Source organism: Pollicipes pollicipes, unplaced genomic scaffold, assembly GCF_011947565.3.
Source record: "Pollicipes pollicipes isolate AB1234 unplaced genomic scaffold, Ppol_2.1 Scaffold_2555;HRSCAF=2994_pilon_pilon_pilon, whole genome shotgun sequence".
NCBI lineage: Eukaryota > Metazoa > Arthropoda > Thecostraca > Pollicipedomorpha > Pollicipedidae > Pollicipes > Pollicipes pollicipes.
In genome coordinates this window covers 46,196,052-46,215,768 of record NW_023596136.1, presented here as the reverse complement: position 1 = coordinate 46,215,768, position 19,717 = coordinate 46,196,052, and the positions used below count along the sequence as shown (strand labels likewise).

General features: G+C 54.1%; 1 protein-coding gene across 1 annotated transcript; it reads right to left on the bottom strand.

Moving 5' to 3' along the window:
• Positions 1-1,262: 1,262 nt before the first annotated feature.
• Positions 1,263-19,383, bottom strand: LOC119110437 (adhesion G-protein coupled receptor D1). Its single transcript, XM_037234272.1, has 11 exons — positions 19,297-19,383; positions 15,310-15,393; positions 6,791-6,988; positions 6,264-6,419; positions 5,218-5,346; positions 4,541-4,654; positions 4,009-4,139; positions 3,598-3,711; positions 2,945-3,176; positions 2,023-2,222; positions 1,263-1,395 (listed from the first exon to the last, which is right to left on the bottom strand). Exons 2-11 carry the CDS (start codon positions 15,383-15,385, stop codon positions 1,339-1,341), a joined length of 1,407 nt encoding a protein of 468 aa, XP_037090167.1. The 5' UTR covers positions 15,386-15,393; positions 19,297-19,383; the 3' UTR covers positions 1,263-1,338.
• Positions 19,384-19,717: the final 334 nt, after the last annotated feature.

Here is a 19,717-nt window from a genome sequence, read left to right as displayed (position 1 = left end):
GATAGTCGATGACACGGCACACCATTCTGGACTTCACCTTTATTTTACATGTACACTGCACGTTCAAACTAAATGTTTATTCACAAATGGTAATGCCGGGGTCTGCACGCGGCGCACACGTATTTCCAGAAGTGGACGGCGGGCCGCCGGAAACGGAACTGGGAACTAGGGACGTGCCGCCCGACGCCGTCCCCCTCTCGGAGGTGGTGACGGCTCGGCAACCCAGTCAAGTGCAGCCGGGGCGGCGGCGGGCGGCGGTCCAGGCCCGGGGGTCGCCGGGCTCGGCCGTCAGCCGGGGATTGGTTCAGGTCTGGGGAGCGTACACGTGCCCCCCGGCCGACGGGGAGCCCACAGAACAGGCGAGGACAGGCGAAAGTAGAGCGGAGCTCGAGCGGAGGCGAGGAGGAGAGGTGACAGCAGCAGGGGCGGCCCGCGCCTACGAATCAGACTATCCGACGGGGTGCTGCGCCTCTAGCAGCTCGGAGCCTGCGGGTGGAACTCCGGACGCCGCGGCCGGCCGGTCCGCGCCGCCGCTGGCTCTACAGCCGTGGGGAGGGGAGAGCGGGCTCTGCGCGCGGCGGGTGGGCGGGCCGGCCCCGCCGGTGTGTGGAAACGCCTCGCCTGGACAGGGTGGTCTCTGCCGCGGCCACCGGCGGGGCGCGGCCGGCCCGAGCAGCGCCGCGCCGCGAACACAGCAAGCACGGCAGAGTGGGCGCGGCGCCGCCGGCGGTGCCGACCCGGCGCCGGGCGCGGACGAGCTGAGCTGGGCAGGTGGCGCCACGGGGGCCGGGCCGGGACGCGCGGCCGGGCGCAGGGCCGCGGGGAGGGCGGGGTGGGGGGCGGCGCGGCGGACCGGCCGGTCGTGGCGCCGCGGGGCGCGCGCATCGCAGGCCCCGTCACTGTGCGAGGTGGGCGTCGACAAGCGGTGCAGGAGGCCCGGCGGCCGCGCGGCACGCCGGGCCGCTGTCAGCTGGGCGGGCGCTCCCGCCGCCAGCCGGCGTCACTGAGCTAATCTATCCAGAAAATAGGCTTTCACACAAACATATGCGGGCCGCCGACGTCGGCGGAGACGGAGGCGGCGGACGTACTCGTGTCGTCGGCGCTCCGGCGGCCCGCGGCGGCGGCCCGCACCAACGTCTACGCACAGCACGTGTCCCCCGAGAGCGGCGCTCGTTCGCGGAGAGCGCGGCCGCCGCCCGTCGGCCTGCTCGCATCCCTGTTCGAGAGCAGGCCGCCGGCGCGTCCGCGCCCGCCGGCTGAGCTCGGGGCAGGCTGGGCTCGCGCTCAGCGCACGGCCTCAGCTCGCGCTCGATCTGGGGCGCCCGGCTGGCTGCGGGCTCAGCGGCGGCGGCGCCTCTTCATCATCTGGGCCATTTTCACCAGCTTGGCCCGCACCTGCATCGGGGGGGCCGGGCACGCTCACCGTGGACGCTCACACTGCCTTCTGAGGCGGAGGTAGGTCGGAGAAGCACGTGAACAGTATGTGCCAGGAAATGTTTACCTTCTGCATTGAAGATGTTCCGCATAATGCTACAAAAGCATGCCATCTAGTCATATGAAATAGATAAGCATCACGCCGAAACAAAACTGATGGTTCTAGTGGTCACGCAAAAAGTGCAGAAAATGCTGACCGAGGAAAACTAAGTAAAGTTGAATTCACCCACCGCCCCAAGTTCTGGCCAAGTCACAGATGTGCATAGTGTCGCTACGGTAGGCGGTAGGTGCTGTGAGTGTGTGCCGGTAGGTAAGGTAGGTAGGTAAGTGTGTGCCGCATGGCTTGGTGTTAGGAATGCGATATCGAGTGAAGAGCCTGCTGGTGGTGGTCACGAAAGTGTTGTCGCCTGAAGAAATCGTGCAATAAATAACATGTTTAGGTATGGGAAGTCTTTTCATCGGGGCCCACGAACTCCTGTGACTGTGCTACACTCACAGCGATAGCTTCGGGCCACGCGGGATTTTTCCAAAGCTATCCCTCGAGTGACCAGCATCCGCGTCTCCGGGAAGTCAGCCGAGTCCACTGACCTGCTGGTTGCCGGTGGAGTGAAAGAAGAAGATGACGACACCGACAACGGCGTTGAGTACGCCGAACGTGCCATACAGTGCCAGATCCTGTTCGTACTCGCTGAGCATGCCGACCACCCAGGAGGCGAACACCAGCGGCATTATGGCCAAGTTGGAGCGCTGAGATATACGCGCCGACAGCCGCTGCGATTTGTCCACGTCTGCCGGGGGTGTGGAGAGCGTCTTGACAGATGTGGAGGGCGATGTGGCCGGCGTGGGTAGTGATGGGAAATGTGGACAGCGGAGAGGGAGATATGGATCAGACAGCAGGGAAGGATGTGGTGGAGGTGTTGGGGGGGGGGGGGGGGAAGGGGTGTCGGAGAGAGTGCAGACAGCGATGAGCAACGGATGCAAACAATGGCGGACGATGACAAAGATATGGACGATAGTGTAAGAGGTGTGGTCAGTGGCGTCAAATGTAAATACAGCGGGAAAAGGTAAAACAATGTTTGCACGCATGGTGTTTTCGACAGAACAGGTGCGCGTGGCGGCCGGAGAGACGTGGACCATGATGTTAGAAGTGTGGACATTAGTATGAGAGGTGTGGACAGCGAGGAGAAGCTCCTCTATATCGTGCGATGATTAAATCAGCATGGTTTACAAGTTATTCGGCCGTAAACAGCAACTGTAGCAAGGAGCTTATACTGGTCTAAAAGAAAGGCATGAGGGAATAGTGCCGGCGCTTCCGTCGCCACGAAGGCCAGCAGGGTGTCTCTGGCGGTCAGTATGTGGACAAAAGGCACCTCCACCTCGCACGGCTGCCTGCTCCGCTTCACCCGGCGGACTTCCTAGGCAAGCGTTCATTACTGCGACCCGCCGCCACATCAGCCGACCGCTCCCGCCCCGTGAGGCTCCCCAGCCCTTCGGCCGGACACTGCCGCACCTTTGAGCGGCGCATACTCCGCCGCGCCGGCCGCCTCGATCAGCGTGAACGTGATGATCATGATGGCGATGATGGGGATGTACTGGCCGGTGCAGAGCGGCTTGTCCAGTTGCAGCCAGCAGTGGTAGACGCCGCCGTAGTTCTCGTACTCAAAGCACATGGTGACCAGCACGATGAAGATGGACAGGCCCCAGCCGATCAAGGTGTTCTGCAGACGCGTGAAGAGCCCGTCCTGCGAAGTCAGGTCAGGAGTCAGGTCGTCCTGGAGCCAAGTCAGGCCGCCCAGCGTCGGATCACCCGAGCAAGACGCTGCAAGCAACGAAGAGTTAGGCTAAGTCAACCAGACACGTGCCAGGTCTCACGAGGTCAAGCCAGGTCAGTGGCCCGTGCGATGCCAGCATGGCCTGTGTCAGGCCTCAACGGGTCAAGTCAGGCCAGTGACCTGTGTCAGGGGAGGAATGACAGCAGAAGCCACTTAGTGCTCTGCCTTGTAAACCAAATGTGCGCTCTAGCCCTCTCGTCAGCCACGGCAATTCAATTCTGCCATGTTTGCATCTTCGTCGACTGCTGGCGAGGAGAACATCTCTATGCCATCTTCCGACATCTTCGGAGAACGTGTCACCAATGCAGGCCCGGAGGATCCATGGGCTTACCTTTTTCACCACGTAGGCGACGAGGGAGTACATGTGCAGCGACTCCAGCATCATGAACATGAAGCAGGCCGTAAAGAAGAAGTGGACGAGGATTGACACGAAGCGACAGAGCGTCTGCAAATGAGGTAAGAGTAAAGGGCTCGCCACCACATCTGCCCGCCTCTGGAAACGACCGTCATGGTCACAGTATTTCCTCACGAGTGGTGACTCGATGCCTGGGGTTTTAGCCAGATGTGTGGCGTCATTGTTGGACCCTCAACAGCCATTTCTGGATAGCGTTCCTGGTCAACACGTCGCAATGTGACTGCAGAAAGAAAACATGCGCAGCTGCGATCGGCGTAAGAACGTTTGCAGGCGTCTGACACGGGCCCGTCACGTCCAGCGTCGGCAGCCTGCATCACAGCCACCCACCGGCAAGTCCACGATCCCCGGCGGGAACATGAGGAAGATGTGGGCCGAGATGATGGCGATCTCCATGTTCATCTGGATCACGCGGTCCGGGGTCAAAATTCTCAGCAGCAGGAACAGCGTCAGCGTCAGCCCTGCCAGGTCAGAGGCGATCAGCGCGCCGCTCGCCAGCAGCCTCTCGCCACGGGACTCTAAGACGTCAGCGGTGCGAGAGTCCAGAAGTTTCATCGTGCGCGTGAGGACATGGGGGTGCCGCGCGGGGGCGTGCTGGTGCTGACAGACGGCGGAGCGTCCTTCTCGATGGTAGTTTTAGAGTGAAGTTATGTGTAGAAAGTTAGGCCGCAAAAAGCTGCGGCGAACTGATTAGGGTGCGGTCATGATGCATCCTCTGTTTGCTATCGAACGAAGAGGCTCGCTTGGGCCGTTGTACGCGGCGCCGCCGCTTGCCCGACCACGGAAGGAATAGGGGCTAACAGAAGCTGGGTGCAGGTGCCCTCCTCCCCCTCAAGGCCAGACTCCGCGTGGCGTGACGTACCGACGAAGATGATGAGCACGGTGGAGGCCGTCTTGCTGACCACCACGGCCACCGTCTTCTCCTCGGGCGCCAGGGTGGGGATGGGCCGAGGGGTTGGCGTGGTCGGCGGCGGACCTGTGGGGCATGCCCGGTCCCCGGTCAGGTCAGGGCAGGGTAGGTCAGCAGGCGGCCAGCCGGCAGCCCGGTGCCGGGGCGGGTGGCAGGTTTGGGCGCTGCGGCGAGCGCTCTGTGGAGGGAGAGGCGGGAGGCAGGGCGGGCGGCTGCGCGTTTACAGTTACCACTGGGGTGCTCTGCCTTCAGCGAGCAGACGTGGTGAAGGCACCCGGCTCATTCTTACAAATGGGATGGGTTTCTGCCGCCATAAACTGGATGGAAAAGGAGCAGTCTGTTTAGATCACAGCCAACTTGCTTAAAAAAAAAACACGCCGCATGAGTGATGACCGGCATCCAAAAGTTCATGCTATTCCATTGTCACAAGCAGCTTGCAAACTGGCAGCAAGGACCCTCATCGCTGAGTTGCGCCCATGCAGTAGCTTCAAAGGTCAAAATATTCCCGTCTCTGAAAATGACATATTTACATTTTATCCGACGCGACGATGCTCGGAGTGCAGGGTGGTAACAAGCCCGCGGGCATTTCAGTAAGGAATTGTGACGCTCTCGGATCTATTCTTACTCACGGAGACAGAAGGACTTTGCCTTATTCATCTCGTAGCCCATTGTGCACTTGCAGACGGCCTTGGGCTCCACGTTGTCTGACTTGTCCTCGCAGATGGCATATTCTGGACAATTCTTGGTCAGGCACGGACCTGGCAAGGAATGCGGTTCCGTGATGTCTGCGGTCAACACCCTGCTGCACTGGTATGAGAAATAACCACAGGCGGGCGCAACGCCGGCAAATATAGGATTAAAATGTTTTTTTGCGGACTGCAGCAGAAATAAGATTTAGGGTGAACATGTTGAGTGAGCTTCGGTGCTCTCATGTTATGAAGATCAATGGAAAGTGAACCGCGGGCACATGCTTTTGTTGGAGGTAAAAGAAGTCTGGTGATACAAGTACAGTCATTAAGGACGAAGCTCCTGCTGTCGTTACACCTGAAGCGAAAAAATTCCAGGCGATGTATGCAACAATAATCCGTGGGCATATCAAGGACTGTCGTCCTGGACGGCGCTACAGGGGAACACACGGCGGTCTCCGGTCACGTTCTCGTGCAGTGTCCACGCTTTGCCACCGAGCGCTCTCGTCACTTTGATCGCCATATGCAGCGTAGCCATCCTTGCGTTCACTCACAGGCGGGGACCCCACTGTCGACGTGAGAGCAGTTTTTGCATTTCTTAACGACACGGATTTCACGATCATTTGTCTCCTTTACGACATCTTTTGATGCCGCACAACCCTGGTTGAAAACACTCTGGCGTAATGAGCTGACATGAGCGGCCTGGGAGATGCTTGGTGCTCTGCGTGTTACGACCGTTGATTTTGCGCAACTTGCGTTTTTGGACACGATTCGGAAAATCTAAAACAACCTACAACAGCGACCTTATATCATAAAACACGGCATACCTCCACACAGCCTTAGTTTGTGCGCAAAATGACCGCAGCTTTTGATGCGTCCCCAAGCCCAAAAAACAACGAAGGGTCACACAAAACAGCTTTCCGAATCCAAGAGAGTAAAAGGCTGAACCTGCTGAGGCTGAAGTGGATGAAACTCAGAAGTTGACTTACTAGGACACTCGGTCCTGTTCCAGGTGTTGCAGTCTCGCTCCTCCCTCACAAACTGGTTCTGATCTTCTCTGCAGGGTGCGTCGCCGCATACCGAGGACCGGTATTGTTTTCCCTTATCACAATAGGCCGTGCAGTTGCCCCACTCACTGAAGGAGGCTGGAATGAAGTGCGCATGGGTGAGCGGTGTTAAGCGCCCCGTCCACACAACAGCGCTGGCTGTGGCACCGCAAAAACTGATCTCAACAATGATGCGACATTTCAAGGGCTTAGCGGTCCACGGTGCACTCCGCCATCTGCTCTCATCTACACTCTATACCCTACATCTATTCCCATCTGCTTTAACCATTGCATTGCCATAATTTTACCAGATCGTCTTTTCAAGCAGAAGCTGACGCGGCAACACCTCAGGCAACAGTTTGCGAGAAGGCAGTTCTACCAGCACACGATCGGTCTCCTGCGCCGCTGCGCTCCTGTGCTGAGTGACCTGCCCGCAGCGATGAGGCTTGACGCCCGCGAGCGTTACTCACTGGCGCACGCATGGGTGTTGCAGGGGGCATGCTCGGTCTCGGTCAGGGCCCTAGTGCCGCCCTCCGTCAAGCACAGCTGGCCGCCGCCCTGGGGCGCCGGCAGGTTGCAGGTGCGCAGTCGACGGAAGGTGCCGCCGCCACAGCTGGCGTTGCAGCTGGAACCGCCTAGCGACCACTCCGTCCAGCCGCCGTCCACATCTGACGTCACAGAGGGCACGTCAGACGCGCCTAGCGACCACTCCGTCCAGACGCCCTCCACATCTGAAGTCACAGAGGGCACGTCAGACGCGCCCAGCGGCCAGTCCGTCCAGCCGCCGTCCACATCTGACGTCACAGACGGCACGTTAGACGCGCCCAGCGACCACTCCGTCCAGCCTCCGTCCACATCTGACGTCACAGAGGGCACGTCAGACGCGCCCAGCGACCACTCCGTCCAGCCGCCGTCCACATCTGACATCACAGAGGGCACGTTAGACGCTTGGCGAGCGATGCGTGGCCAACACATGTCTAGCACGTGACGGGAAGCACACCGTGACCGCGCGCCACACCTGACGCGCGGCAAAGAGGCGTGGCAGCCGATCTGGGCCGGATGCATCAGAGGTGCGGCACAGAGAACGCGTCGAGAACGCGTCGCAGTTGTGTCGCATGCGCCAGTGTAGAGGTCGTTGGCAGCTGTTCCGCCCATCATGACGTCACAAAACGTTTAGCAGTCGGTCTAGTGGCCGTGGACAGTTGACGTCAGATGCTCATTTCAGTCTGTCCAACCTTGTCGGCTTCTATTGTCATAGGGTAAAACGTCAATCAGGCGCAGTTAAGATCCCAACGGCAGCCCCCCCCCCCCTCCCCGAAGCCTGGTCCGCCCACGACCACTGCTGTTACGGAAGGCTTGTATCCCTGCTCAGTTTAAGTCGCGTAGAACCACGGTGGTACGGGGCGCTGCCCTTCCCCTTTCTGCCTCCGCCGTTTGCCGCCTCCCCCTCCATCCCCCTGCCCCACAAGTCGATGAGATTGACAATAAATCCACATGGCAAAAAGACTGTAGCAAGTAGATCTTGTTCTTCCCTACCCACTTTCGGAAGTGGTCTCGCTCCTATTCCAGAGCACTGGGCGGCCTGAGTCTGCGGGCTGAGTGCGCATACCGGGCAGATTGAACTTGCAAGCTGAGTGTGCACGCCGGGGGGCAGACTGAATCTGCAGGCTGAGTGTGCCCGCCGGGCAGGCTGAGCCTGCAGGCTGAGTGTGCACGCCGGGGGGCAGACTGAACCTGCAGGCTGAGTGTGCCCGCCGGGCAGGCTGAGCCTGCAGGCTGAGTGTGTCCGCCGGGCAGGCTGAGCCTGCAGGCTGAGTGTGCACGCCGGGGGGCAGACTGAACCTGCAGGCTGAGTGTGCCCGCCGGGCAGGCTGAGCCTGCAGGCTGAGTGTGCACGCCGGGCAGGCTGAGCCTGCAGGCTGAGTGTGCGCGCCGAGCAGGCTGAGCCTGCAGGCTGAGTGTGCACGCCGGGCAGGCTGAGCCTGCAGGCTGAGTGTGCCCGCCGGGCAGGCTGAGCCTGCAGGCTGAGTGTGCACGCCGGGCAGCCTGAGCCTGCAGGCTGAGAGCGCATACCGAGCAGACTGAGCCTACAGGCTGAGTGTGCACGCCGGGTAGACTGAGCCTGCGGGCTGAGTATGCCCGCCGGGCAGGTTGAGCCTGCAGGCTGAGTGTGCCCGCCGGGCAGGCTGAGTGTGCCCGCCGGGCAGGCTGAGCCTGCAGGCTGAGAGCGCATGCCGAGCAGACTGAGCCTGCAGGCTGAGTGTGCCCGCCGGGCAGGCTGAGCCTGCTGCGCGGCCGGCGGGGTTGCCCAGCTCCCGCCGTTACAACACGGGGCAGCCAGGTGACGCCCGGCGCTGACCTTCCCGCGCTCGTTCGTTATTCAGTCGGCGCCGCGGCCAGACCGGCGCCGCGACCCTGCATGCCGCATACGTCGGCACGCCTGTACCGTGTTCGATACTTGCCGGGGAAACATGCAGAACGGATGCCCATTCAGGGCGGGCAGGACGCAGGCCCGGCCACGCGTGGCTGGCTGGGAATTTAACGGCTTTGAGCGTTTCGATTTCGCGAAAGACGTTTTATTCGTTGGGTGTCTTATTTAGTACGACGCCAGGTTTGCTTGCGATTGCAATTAGATAAAACATATACCAAACAACTTTCGCAGACAAAGTGTCTCCAAGACATTGCTGCCAAACACCTGAAGTGCTAAGGACAGAATTGCCATTCCACAGCTAAACTTTTATGGCGAAACTGCCAACCGTTATGAGCTCAGGGTTCTTATGCTGAGCTATCAGCGTTCAATGTATCAAGTTGCACTGGTTAAATGACATTCAAGAGCAAATATTGGCTACACTGACATTGCTTAATACAGTCAAGCTATGCAAGTCAACAAAACCGTTGGCTGTAATGACTGTGTGAGTACTGCCAACACGACCAATGTTTGTTCTGAAGCGCCATTTAACCTGCACCTTCCAGCTCTTTGAAGATCGACACCTCCGCATAAGAACCCCGAACTGCCGAAATGCCAACAAGCCGGGAGTTCAAGACATTTCTGCCTCTATCAAATGACACTGATAAGGACAAATCTTGTATCCCAACAAAACTGGCAGGTGGAAAGCCTTTAAGGACAGCCGTCCAGGGTAACACGATGTTATGTACAAATGTACATGCGACGTCACTGCCACGTGTCAAACCATTGCGAGCTTTCACATTACATTTTTTTCCGCTGGCAGAACATCTGCTTCGCCACAACAATGCAATCCCGGGAATGCTATCAAAACAACAAAAGCACAAAGAGCATAACTTACCGGCATAAACTGTAATACATCAAAACTGTCACCGAGAGCATATCGCACGACATGACTGCCATCGACACAATTTATAATTAATGTTTCGAAAGATGTCGAAACCGTTATGAACGAAGCCTCCATACATAAATGCGTGAACACGGGCGATGGAACTTATATCACAAAGTTTCTAGTGATCATGGTGCCGGAGCCCCCCCCCCCCCAAGCTGTTGTTGGTAACTTATAAGGTGAGCGTGAGCGCATTATACCGTTTGAAACAGATTGGTTACCGAAAAGCCGTTTTAGATAGTAGTAAGGGTTAACAAATATCCGGCAAACCGTTACCGGAATTGATTTGCCCATTTTAAGACTCCGAGCAGTCACCGAAATTGGAATTTTTAGCCATAAAAACTATTGAACAGTCTAAAAGACCGCGGAAGCACACAAAATGCTCAAAACACTTTATGAACAGTTCTTGAGCTTATCCATTAAAATATATGACTATCTTTGACCTTAGAACTACAGGTAAGGTGTAGCACTGTACGTAATGAAGAATTGAGTATTTGATTAATCCATGGATGGAATGAGATAGTGGAACTGAAGGTTTCCTCTCAGCTTGGACTAGGATCAGATCGGATTTTAAAGGAAGCGTGCACAAAGTGACTGGAGCTGGGCGAAGAGTACCAAATACATTTAAACAGGAGTAGTCGTCCCCATGTATACCACACGTTTCACATGTTGTGTTAAATTGGGATGGAATAGAGCAGATTTATATGGATAACTCAGGACGTCTTACTCTGACCGGAAAAAGACTAATCTGACCGAAAAGAGACTTCACTGAACACAAAAAGGATTTCTCTGGGAAAGGGACCGCGAACACGCCAAGAGGCACAGGGTAATCTCGGATCAACCAGCAACACCTGCTTTGAAAAGAGGGCTTTAAACTCCAGTGAAATAAGCACATTTCGGACCAATCCGATTTTCTTAAGTCTGGTCGAGTTATCTGAAGATCTGCAAAAGGGTCTTTCCAAGCTCAGCCAGAAGCCGTGCGCTTAATACGCGCCCTGGTGGCCGGCTGGATACTCTTCGCTCGGGTGGGAGGGTCAATTTGACCCCCTCCCCCCCCTAGGGATCTCAAGAACTATGAAGGCTAGAGACACCAAATTCACAGAGTATGTTGACCTGTACGTGAACTCACTTAGGCCAAAGTTTGAGGTTCCTAGGTCATGTCCTTTGGGTCATATAAGGTCAAACGAGGTTAAATTTTACGTTGGTCTTCAATGTGCCCAGAACCTAGATAGCTGTTTCTAGTCGAAAGGTCACATGCTCATTTAAGGTCAGTGTCCTTGTTTGACCGTTTGAAGGTCATGGTGACCAAAATTATATAGGACTGCCCTGAGTTTTGCATTTGAATAAGCGACAAAGATTACGCTAGGCAGTATGTTCCTAAAAACCAAATGTTGACCTGGGTCATTTTAAGTCAATGATCAATTCTGGCCTCTAAGAAGTCCATGAAAGATGTAGAATGCGGATCCTGCTATCAATAAATTCGAAATGAGCACCAGAAGCTATCCCATACAGCAAGCGCTAAAGTAATAAAACAGATTGGTTTTGACCTTGGTATGACCTTCATAGCTGACCTCAGGTCAATGAAATTTGCTCATTCAATTGTTGTATTGTCTAAGAAAGCAGTCCAGAGATGCATGGCTTTGTCTAATACTCCGTTGTTGCATCAGATTGACCGATTCCCTAGAAATTGGGTTCGCTGAAACCATGGCCTGACTTTGACCTGCCATAGGTCAATGGCCTTACAAGGTACATCTAAATTGTTGATGCAAAACGATCCGCTATTCAATTATCTACAGCTATGCAAAATTTGGCGCTGCTACGCAACGCCGTTCGGAAACCATTCTGGAAAAACCTTCGGGGGGGTCAATTTGACCCCCACCCGAGCGCATGTTAATACAAATTAAACAAGCCTCGTTGTCTTGAGGGAAGCCCTGAGGCAAGTTAGGACTAAGAGAGTTAAGAGCAGCGTTAAAGCTAAAACACCAACCCTGCTCGGGGTTAGTCTGAGGATAATCCTGATCAGAATGATGAATCTCTTTAACTAAAAAGAGGGTCTCCAATCTGAAGAGCAATGATTGCCCAGAGAACCGCCGGGCCTGAGCGAAATCTCCCAATGGAATCGCAAACCGTAAAATGACCTCCGTCCTGAAAAAATGATTACCAAGAGTGGTTGTCTGACCAGGAAATACTCTCGAGTCTGTGCGAATTCTCTTGCTGCAGATTGGACCTGAAAGCGTTGGCAATTAAATTCATAGTCAGGACCTTCGGGCTTAAGAAAAGAATCGTGATGAATTTATATGTAGCGGGCTCATGTAGCTGCAAAAAAGCTGCCATTCTGGAGAAGGACTTCCTATCATCGTATGAATGGTTACGTTCTTGTCGCCCGACAGGATTTTGGCCTGTTTGATTCTCTCATAAGTCTGCAAGATAAATGTCAGTGGGTATGTTTTCCGTAATGGCTCGAAGCATAACGGCATGTTCAAGTACGCGTTTTGTCACGGACATAGCGCTTTTAATCGAATACTTTTGTCGGCGGATGTAGTCTCTCGTGGAAGGCTTATCGTAACGGCGATTATTAGACGCAGCGTTACATGCATAACACGTGTTGTGCACACAGTATCTGTAGTTTTTGGAGTGTGCAGGGGATTTTTGTCTGTGGAAATGTCGTCGAGTGGAAACTTTCATGATGGCGACGATGTGTGGGCAGAAGATGCCGGATCGAACCTACGTTCGCAACATTTATTCCTTTACGTTTGGCGTTACTGCTGCAGAGAGCTAATTGTGGCAGTCGCGTGTCTTTTACAAGTTTTGCGGGTTCCTCCGACAGAACTTGGAAGCCAGGCCAAGATACGCAGTGTGCCACGGTAGAGACGGAGCCTCGTGCCTGTGGAAGAGACATCAGCTGGGCGGTAGAGTTCAGAGCGCCGGCGTGGATCAGGGCGATGTGGGCTGAATGCATGCTTGCCGTAAATTGTGGACATTTGCTTTGAATATAATCTTTCATTCGAAGCTACGCTGGTAATCGTAGGCTTTTCTTCTTACACCATTTCTTTTTAGAACCGGTCAATATTTTCAGTTGCAAAGGCTTATAGTTCACCCACACATTTAAGATCATCGGCAATCATGCCGGATGGTCGATCTCAACTTGCAAATATGGAAAACAAGATCAAACTCAAAGCCCTTCTGCAAGTGCATGGAGCTTCCAATGTTCCCGCGGATGGCTTTTTGAAGACTAAGGTCTGCCAGAAGGTTCCAAGCTTTTTTTCTAGAACGGAGAGGGAAGCAAAATTTTAAAAAGAATAAAAACGGAGGAAATTTTCCTATTTTGTGTTTGATCTTCAGTCGTAACGTAAGGCAGTAAGGCAAGGTCATAGCTGAAGCACTTCTGTTGGTACTTGCTTCCCATAGGGCCGCTGACATGGCTGAAGCTTCGCGGAATTGTTGCGGCGAACATAATGAGCAAGAGCAAAAAACATAAAGAGCAAAGCCATTGAGAGAGGTGCCGAATTAATGAGGGGAGATGGCACGATTTTACGTTTTTAACCCAGACACGATTTCTGACTGTCCCATTGCCACTCACTTTTTATTTCCAATAGATGAAACAACATTATCGATTTTAACTTAAGCCATTGGTGACATTCATATTGCCACAAGAATGCACTGACATGGTATTGGCACACTAGGAGAAGGCCTAGTAAGATTACTTCCGTTCATCGCACAGCTTAATCTCACGTAACTAGAACTTGCGTAACCTAGGAGCGAGCAGTTGCACTGGGAATTGGTTTATGTCCATCATGGCAGGATCTCGGGGCTCATTTGATGTCATTTTCAAGATTTCTCCTGCTGTGGCTGGCATAGACCACGCATGTCCGTTGAACTTTGCTCGGGCATTGCCACATCCTGCAGCCGCTAGACAACAAGATGTGGCAATGCATTCTGACATGGATGTGGAAATGAACGTTCAACAAAGTTGAAGACAAACTGCTGGAGCTGAAGTGAACCACCCATAAAAACTGAGAACGCTTAGCTGAGAACGTCGCCGAGAATAGCGCAATTAAAAGCGCAGCCACGGACATTGCCAGTGAGTTGGACGCACAGTGGGCTGCATGGCACAGTATGCATGTCATGTGAGGCCTGTTAAACCACGTAGCGCACAATGCTATAATTTTTTAATTTTTATGTTACAAAAAAAATTAATACATAATTTTATATTTTACATATTCTTTATTACATAGATTTAAGAAGTTTTACGTAAAAGATGCTCGGATGTTTTTTCACCTTCAAAGCGTTGAAGAGCACTTTTCATAGCTCACGCGTCACATTCTCCTTGTAGAAGTCATGACGGCCCTATCTCCGCTAAGGTCCTCGATGGGGTATACGTTGGCCGTAGAATAGGTGTTACTTTCCAAAGCACATACTGTATATTTGTACACACGCACATACCGTACTGTGTACATTTCCTACATATTATGATGCCTATATTGATGCATATTATGATGCCTATATGCCATATTACGATCTTAACAATCCATGCATGACATTAAACTAGGTCGTCCAGGCTCAAGCTAGGTAAATTGTATTCAACAGCCGAGCAGTTGCCTGGATGATTTTTGGTCATTTATGGCTTGGTTTGGCACGTTTTAGCCACATTAAACAAAAGGTCATGTCATTTGACAAGGCTACGGTTCGTTGTTGGTTTTGTTGTCGTGCGATACTTACTTCATGAGATAAATGGTTGGGACCGGAGTACATAAGGTTTGACCCGTGTGACCTGCTTTGACATGTCACAGGTAACAACCGCCGATGGGATGTTACTTGTGACATGTCCTACTGTGTGACACTACTACTACTACTGTTACTACTACTACTGTTACCTGTGACATTACCTACTATCCCAGCATCATCCAGTGTGCCAAGGGCATAGAACGCCGCTTTCTCAATCATAGTACGTATAGCTCTGAGAATGGGAAAAAGTCGTGTTTCACTAATTGTATAACGTTGATCTGATTCCATCCGTCAAACATCACTTGACCGTGCATAATGCACTAATCTCATCAGTTTTGCACGAGCCATTTGATGCCGCATTCTTAACGGTTCTAACTTGTTTGCTTTTCCAGACTGTGGTGAACTATGAGGCACTGTATGTTCGAAGCGAATAAAAATGGTATTGAAAAGCTGGGAACCGGCATTTCCGGCCATTTCGTTGACTGATGCATGAAACGCGTCCCAAGATTTAAGAAAAAAATAAAACAGCAAGGCAATCGTTTATCATGTTTGCTTTTCCAGGCAGCGGGAGATTACGAGGCTACAAGGCACGCTTGGTGGCGATAAAAAAACTGCACAGGAACAATGGGAGTTAGCATTGCCGCCCATCTCCTTGATTGATTCATGAAATGTTTCCCAAGATTGAAAAAGAACAGGAAAGCAATCGTACTAGCACTGTAAAGGATTGCGCACTTTTAGCCTCGGTCCAATTTTAACCTCGGTCGAATTTCAGGTGCAGGTTTGGCAGGTGCGTCCCGGGTCACCCAGCCCATGACGAGCCCAGTCCCTTGGTTTGCCGCCCTCAGAGCCCTGCTCAGAGCCCCCTTTCACAGCCGGGGGGGGGGGGGGGGGGGGGGGGACACGTTGCTCACCCTGCCCCGCCGATGTCTGGATGAGGAGAGCAGAGGCGATGAGCAGGAGCACCCCAGGCGTGAGGAGAGCGCGCATCTTTCAACCTGCAACAGGGTGGAGCCGGCGGTCAGACCCAGTGGACGCATATAGCATGTCAATCGGTGTAGTAAAGGTGCCTAACAGGCCTAAACCTTGAGTAGAGTGTTAGCAGCCGAGGTTGATGCTTCAAATTTGCTGGTTTCTGCTTGGCAAGCTTTCAAATCATTCTCCGAAGACCGCCTCCTTACCAAAAACGTGCATATATTGATGATTCAGCAAGACCGCATTCGCATTGGTCAGGAAGGCTTGAAAGTAAAGCAAACGTTGCTCCGTAAAAAAGCCCAAGATTGGGGAGGTTCAGGTGCGCGTAAGGTTGGCTGCGCAGGAATTAACGCGCCGCGAGCCGCGCGTGGTTTTCAAATTGTGAGGGTTGCGCGCGTGTCGTGCCACAAGAGGAGTGTTCATCTTTCGCAGTTTAAGAACGGCACAAAATTCATACGCCAACTTCTGCACCCACCGACTTATGCGTAGTCGAATCTTTTCAGCCTCATTAGCGCTTAGTTCACTGTAGATTTCTTTTGCGAGTGACGGATATCACAATATCTTTGGATTTCCCGAAGTCGCAGGCTGAACGCGGAGGAGCATCGTTCATTAGCAGCCCGCTTGTCGAAATGAAGATTGCGTGATGCCTTTGTTGCCACCGTAGCTGTGGGACTTAGTCTGTGAACCAGCGTTGACCTGAAACCCAAAGGCCTATACATGCCCCTCAGTGAACAGAAAAATGCACATATCTTGTTGGTGGCGACGATTTTTTGTTTGGACGCACCGACCGTGTATTGCCATGCAGCGTCCAGGTGTATTACCCTGAGAACAGTTTAAGTCAAATTGACCCCCACCCGCACCCCACCCACCCGAACACCTGCTAAGAATCAAAGCAACTTTCGGGTGGCCCGCGATCGCTCATCATTGAATATAGTCCTGCACACGTAAGCACCATTGAAAACAAGGCAGCTGAATCAATTATAACGAAATGAGTCGTACATGATCAGCAAATGAACTAAAACCTGGCTGGAAATGACTGTCCATTGCAAATCCCTTGTGCGCACACGCTAACGTGCCTTGTATTTGCTACGCTTCGTTTGCTTCTGTTCTGACTACCCTGGGCGGCGGCCGGACCGTGCGACCAGACCTGATTAGCCGGCTGCCCTCGGGGGGGTAGTTCCGCCGCCGTGACCGACAGAACGCCAGGTGTAGGGCCGCGCTATGGCGACCCGTGCCATTGTTCACCGACCATGGCATTGACTCGTTGCTCTGACTTTGTGCGGCGGGATGGGCGGTTTGGTACGTCACGGGGTCTCCGGCAGAAGAGCAGAGGGCTCACAGGCGGTGACCCGGTCCGAGGTCAGGTCAGCAGCAACGCGCGATGAACAGAACCGTGCCGTGTCGATACCCCGCCCGGAACGCTATCTGCCTAGATATCGCACGAACTGGAGCCGGTCGGCCGACAGGGTCACTGGTATCGTGTTGGCCGGGTCACACCGGGTGACAGCCTTGACCCCTGCTGGCCCCGCCTCAGACGTCTCGTCGTGCGGCCCACAGACGCCCGAGCCAGCCATCTTTTACCGTCATAACTCCGGCCGCCACAGAACCGGGTCAAACAACGAGACCCTCTGGCGCGGCGTGTTCCAATAGTTGGAGACCGCATGTGGCGCCCCAGTCAAGCTCACGGCTCCTAGCCGCCCTCGATGGTAAACAAAGACGCATTGGCATGACCTCAATTACGGCCACCGCAGGAACTCGAGAGACGCTCGGTGAACCGTGTCCCACCTGCCAGTCAACGTGGAGGTCACTTGAGTTCTACGACCGAAATAGAGCGGCTGCGGTCGTTGTGGCCGAGTGCTTCTGAGCTAAATTCGTTGTAAAATGAAGGTTGCCGGCCGTACAAAGCACGCTTTTGACACCCGGCCGACAGTTTCCCCAAACAAGCAGCCCAGGTGGCCACCTGCATTATCAAACACCGCAACTTTACGGTTATAGGCATGCTGAGCAGGTGCGTCATATGCTTGATCATGGGTCGATATTTGTATCAAGCAGGTGCTCCGAGATGCGCTGGTGTGCACGGTGAACAAAACGATGCATGGGGAGAAGTTGATGATCATAAAACGTAAATATATTTTTCATGGGCCTCAACATCAACGCTCCGATGAGGAAACTGGCACCTTACATACTGACTGTCGATCTAAAATCGGGTACCATTTGGTGTAATTTGGTATAATGTATTAGTACAAAGTGCACTCGGCACGAATGCATCGATTCCGGTGTTAAAGGTCTCATTCTGCCGAACATAAGGCAAATGTTATGAGGTGTTTGGTTCACAGCGTATCTGGTGTGTGGGACCAGCGATGAGGCATTAGCGGATCGCCGCGGGTCCCGAGGTGCGCCGCTGCGCGGTGTTCCGAAGTGGATTTGCGGAGTAGACATCCGATACATCAATACTTAGCCTTGTATGTAAGCACGAGCAGCTTTGCTTGAGCCATCCACACCAATGGGAATGCAGGCCTTGCACATACTGAAGCAAGTCTACGTGTGACGCTATTTTTCGATGCGTGGTGCAACACACGGTATGGCCAATGCGACGGAATTCGTCTTTATCAAAATGTTGACATTTCCGACGTGGTTTGGAAAAAAGTGGCAGAGCTGTTACCAGTGAACTCTTTATTATCCACGCTGAGTATCCATCAAAGTGCATCTTTACTGGTGAAGGAAGAGAAACACAACAACTGCACTTAAATAGCGACGCGAGAAATTCTCCGCCGAGCTGGCGCGCTGCCACTGAAAACCTGCGAGTTATTTAAATCTGTTTCGTCACTCCACCATTCTGGATTTCAGCATTAAATCTATGAATCATGATGTGGTGCTTATCATCTAACATTTGAGTCCTGATACCACGCATATGATTTGGCCTTAGTTTTAGACAGCCAAAAATAATATAAAAAAAACAGTCCGAACAGTGGCGGTGGCACGGATACAAGGCGTAGAAACTAGAAGGCACTGCTCCTCTTTCCCTCGGAATCATTTGGAGCTTCTCATATGACACTGCACGTAAAAATGAATGAAAAACGTCCCTGTTTCCGTCCTCAACTTAAGGTCCAGCGATTGCCCTTGCAAGCACGTAATATGTGCTGGCGACTGTCGTCTCTGTGGTGTATCCATCGCTTACAGAACACGAGTCTGTAAACAAATCTTCTGACGAGCGGTGCATATGCTATTTGGTTCACTGCCTGGCTGTAACTTACGGACTTGCTTCAGGTTCACAGCTTGTCCAAGCTGTACCTACCACTGCAACAGTGACCTCTCGACAGTCAGGCATCTAAGGCTTTGAGACTGAGACACGTCCTGCACCTTCCTCCCTCTTCCCTTTCTGGCGCTCCCCTTTCTCCTTTCTTCCTCCTTCTTCATGCCGTCTCCGACCCTCCCCTTCCTCCCTCTTTCCCTCCCATTTGTTTCCCTTCTTACCTGCCCCCGTCTCTCTCTCTCTTTCTCTCCCTGTATTTCCCTCTTACGTTCTCCGCTGTAGCGGAGGTGACTTGTTATTCCAACACTCACCTCACCTGCAGTACGCAGGAAGAGGCCGGGTTTCCACCGATGAACTCATGTGAATAACGGATGGAGCGCAAGAGTGCCAATTCTCTTCGCCCCCCCCCCCCCCCCCCAAGCCCAAGATGCCCTCTCGGCGGTTGGCGTTTCCTGTTCCATAACCTCACATCATCACCCCCTCCCCCCCTGCCCGACACCAGCTGCCTGCAATCGCCGCCTCCCGGGGCGGCCTCCCGCCTCCCGGGAGCGGCCTCCCGCCTCCTGGGGCGGCCTCCCGCTTCCCGGGGCAACCTCCCGCCTCCCGGGAGCGGCCCTACGCCTCCCAGGGCGACCTCTGTCTGCTGGGGGCCTGGGATGGCATGCCCACTGACCTGCTCAGCCTGGAGAGAGGTGTGGCCACTCTCACATAGCGGCCGACCACAGGCTGGTTCCCGTCGATGGTGTCGGGGGCGCTCTCCGGGTGGCCGGGCCGCCGGCCGCCGGCGCCGTCCTGTATGCCGTCCGTTACCCGGGCGCTATTGAGCCGTTTGGCGGGGTCACCGCAGTAACTGGGGCCGACAACACCCGGTCACCAGCGCCGGAGCGCAGCGCTGACCCTGACCGCTGCGCTGGGTCACGGTCGCCACGGGCGACGCCTTGCCTGACCTGACCTGACCTGACCTGATCTCACACGGCGCCGCGGCGTCCCGCCTCCATCACGAGCAAGTCAGGGGGTCTCGAATCTGGGGGACAGATTGGATCGGACCAAACCTGGCAGGACGATCGATGCCGCCTCGATTAAACGGCCCACTC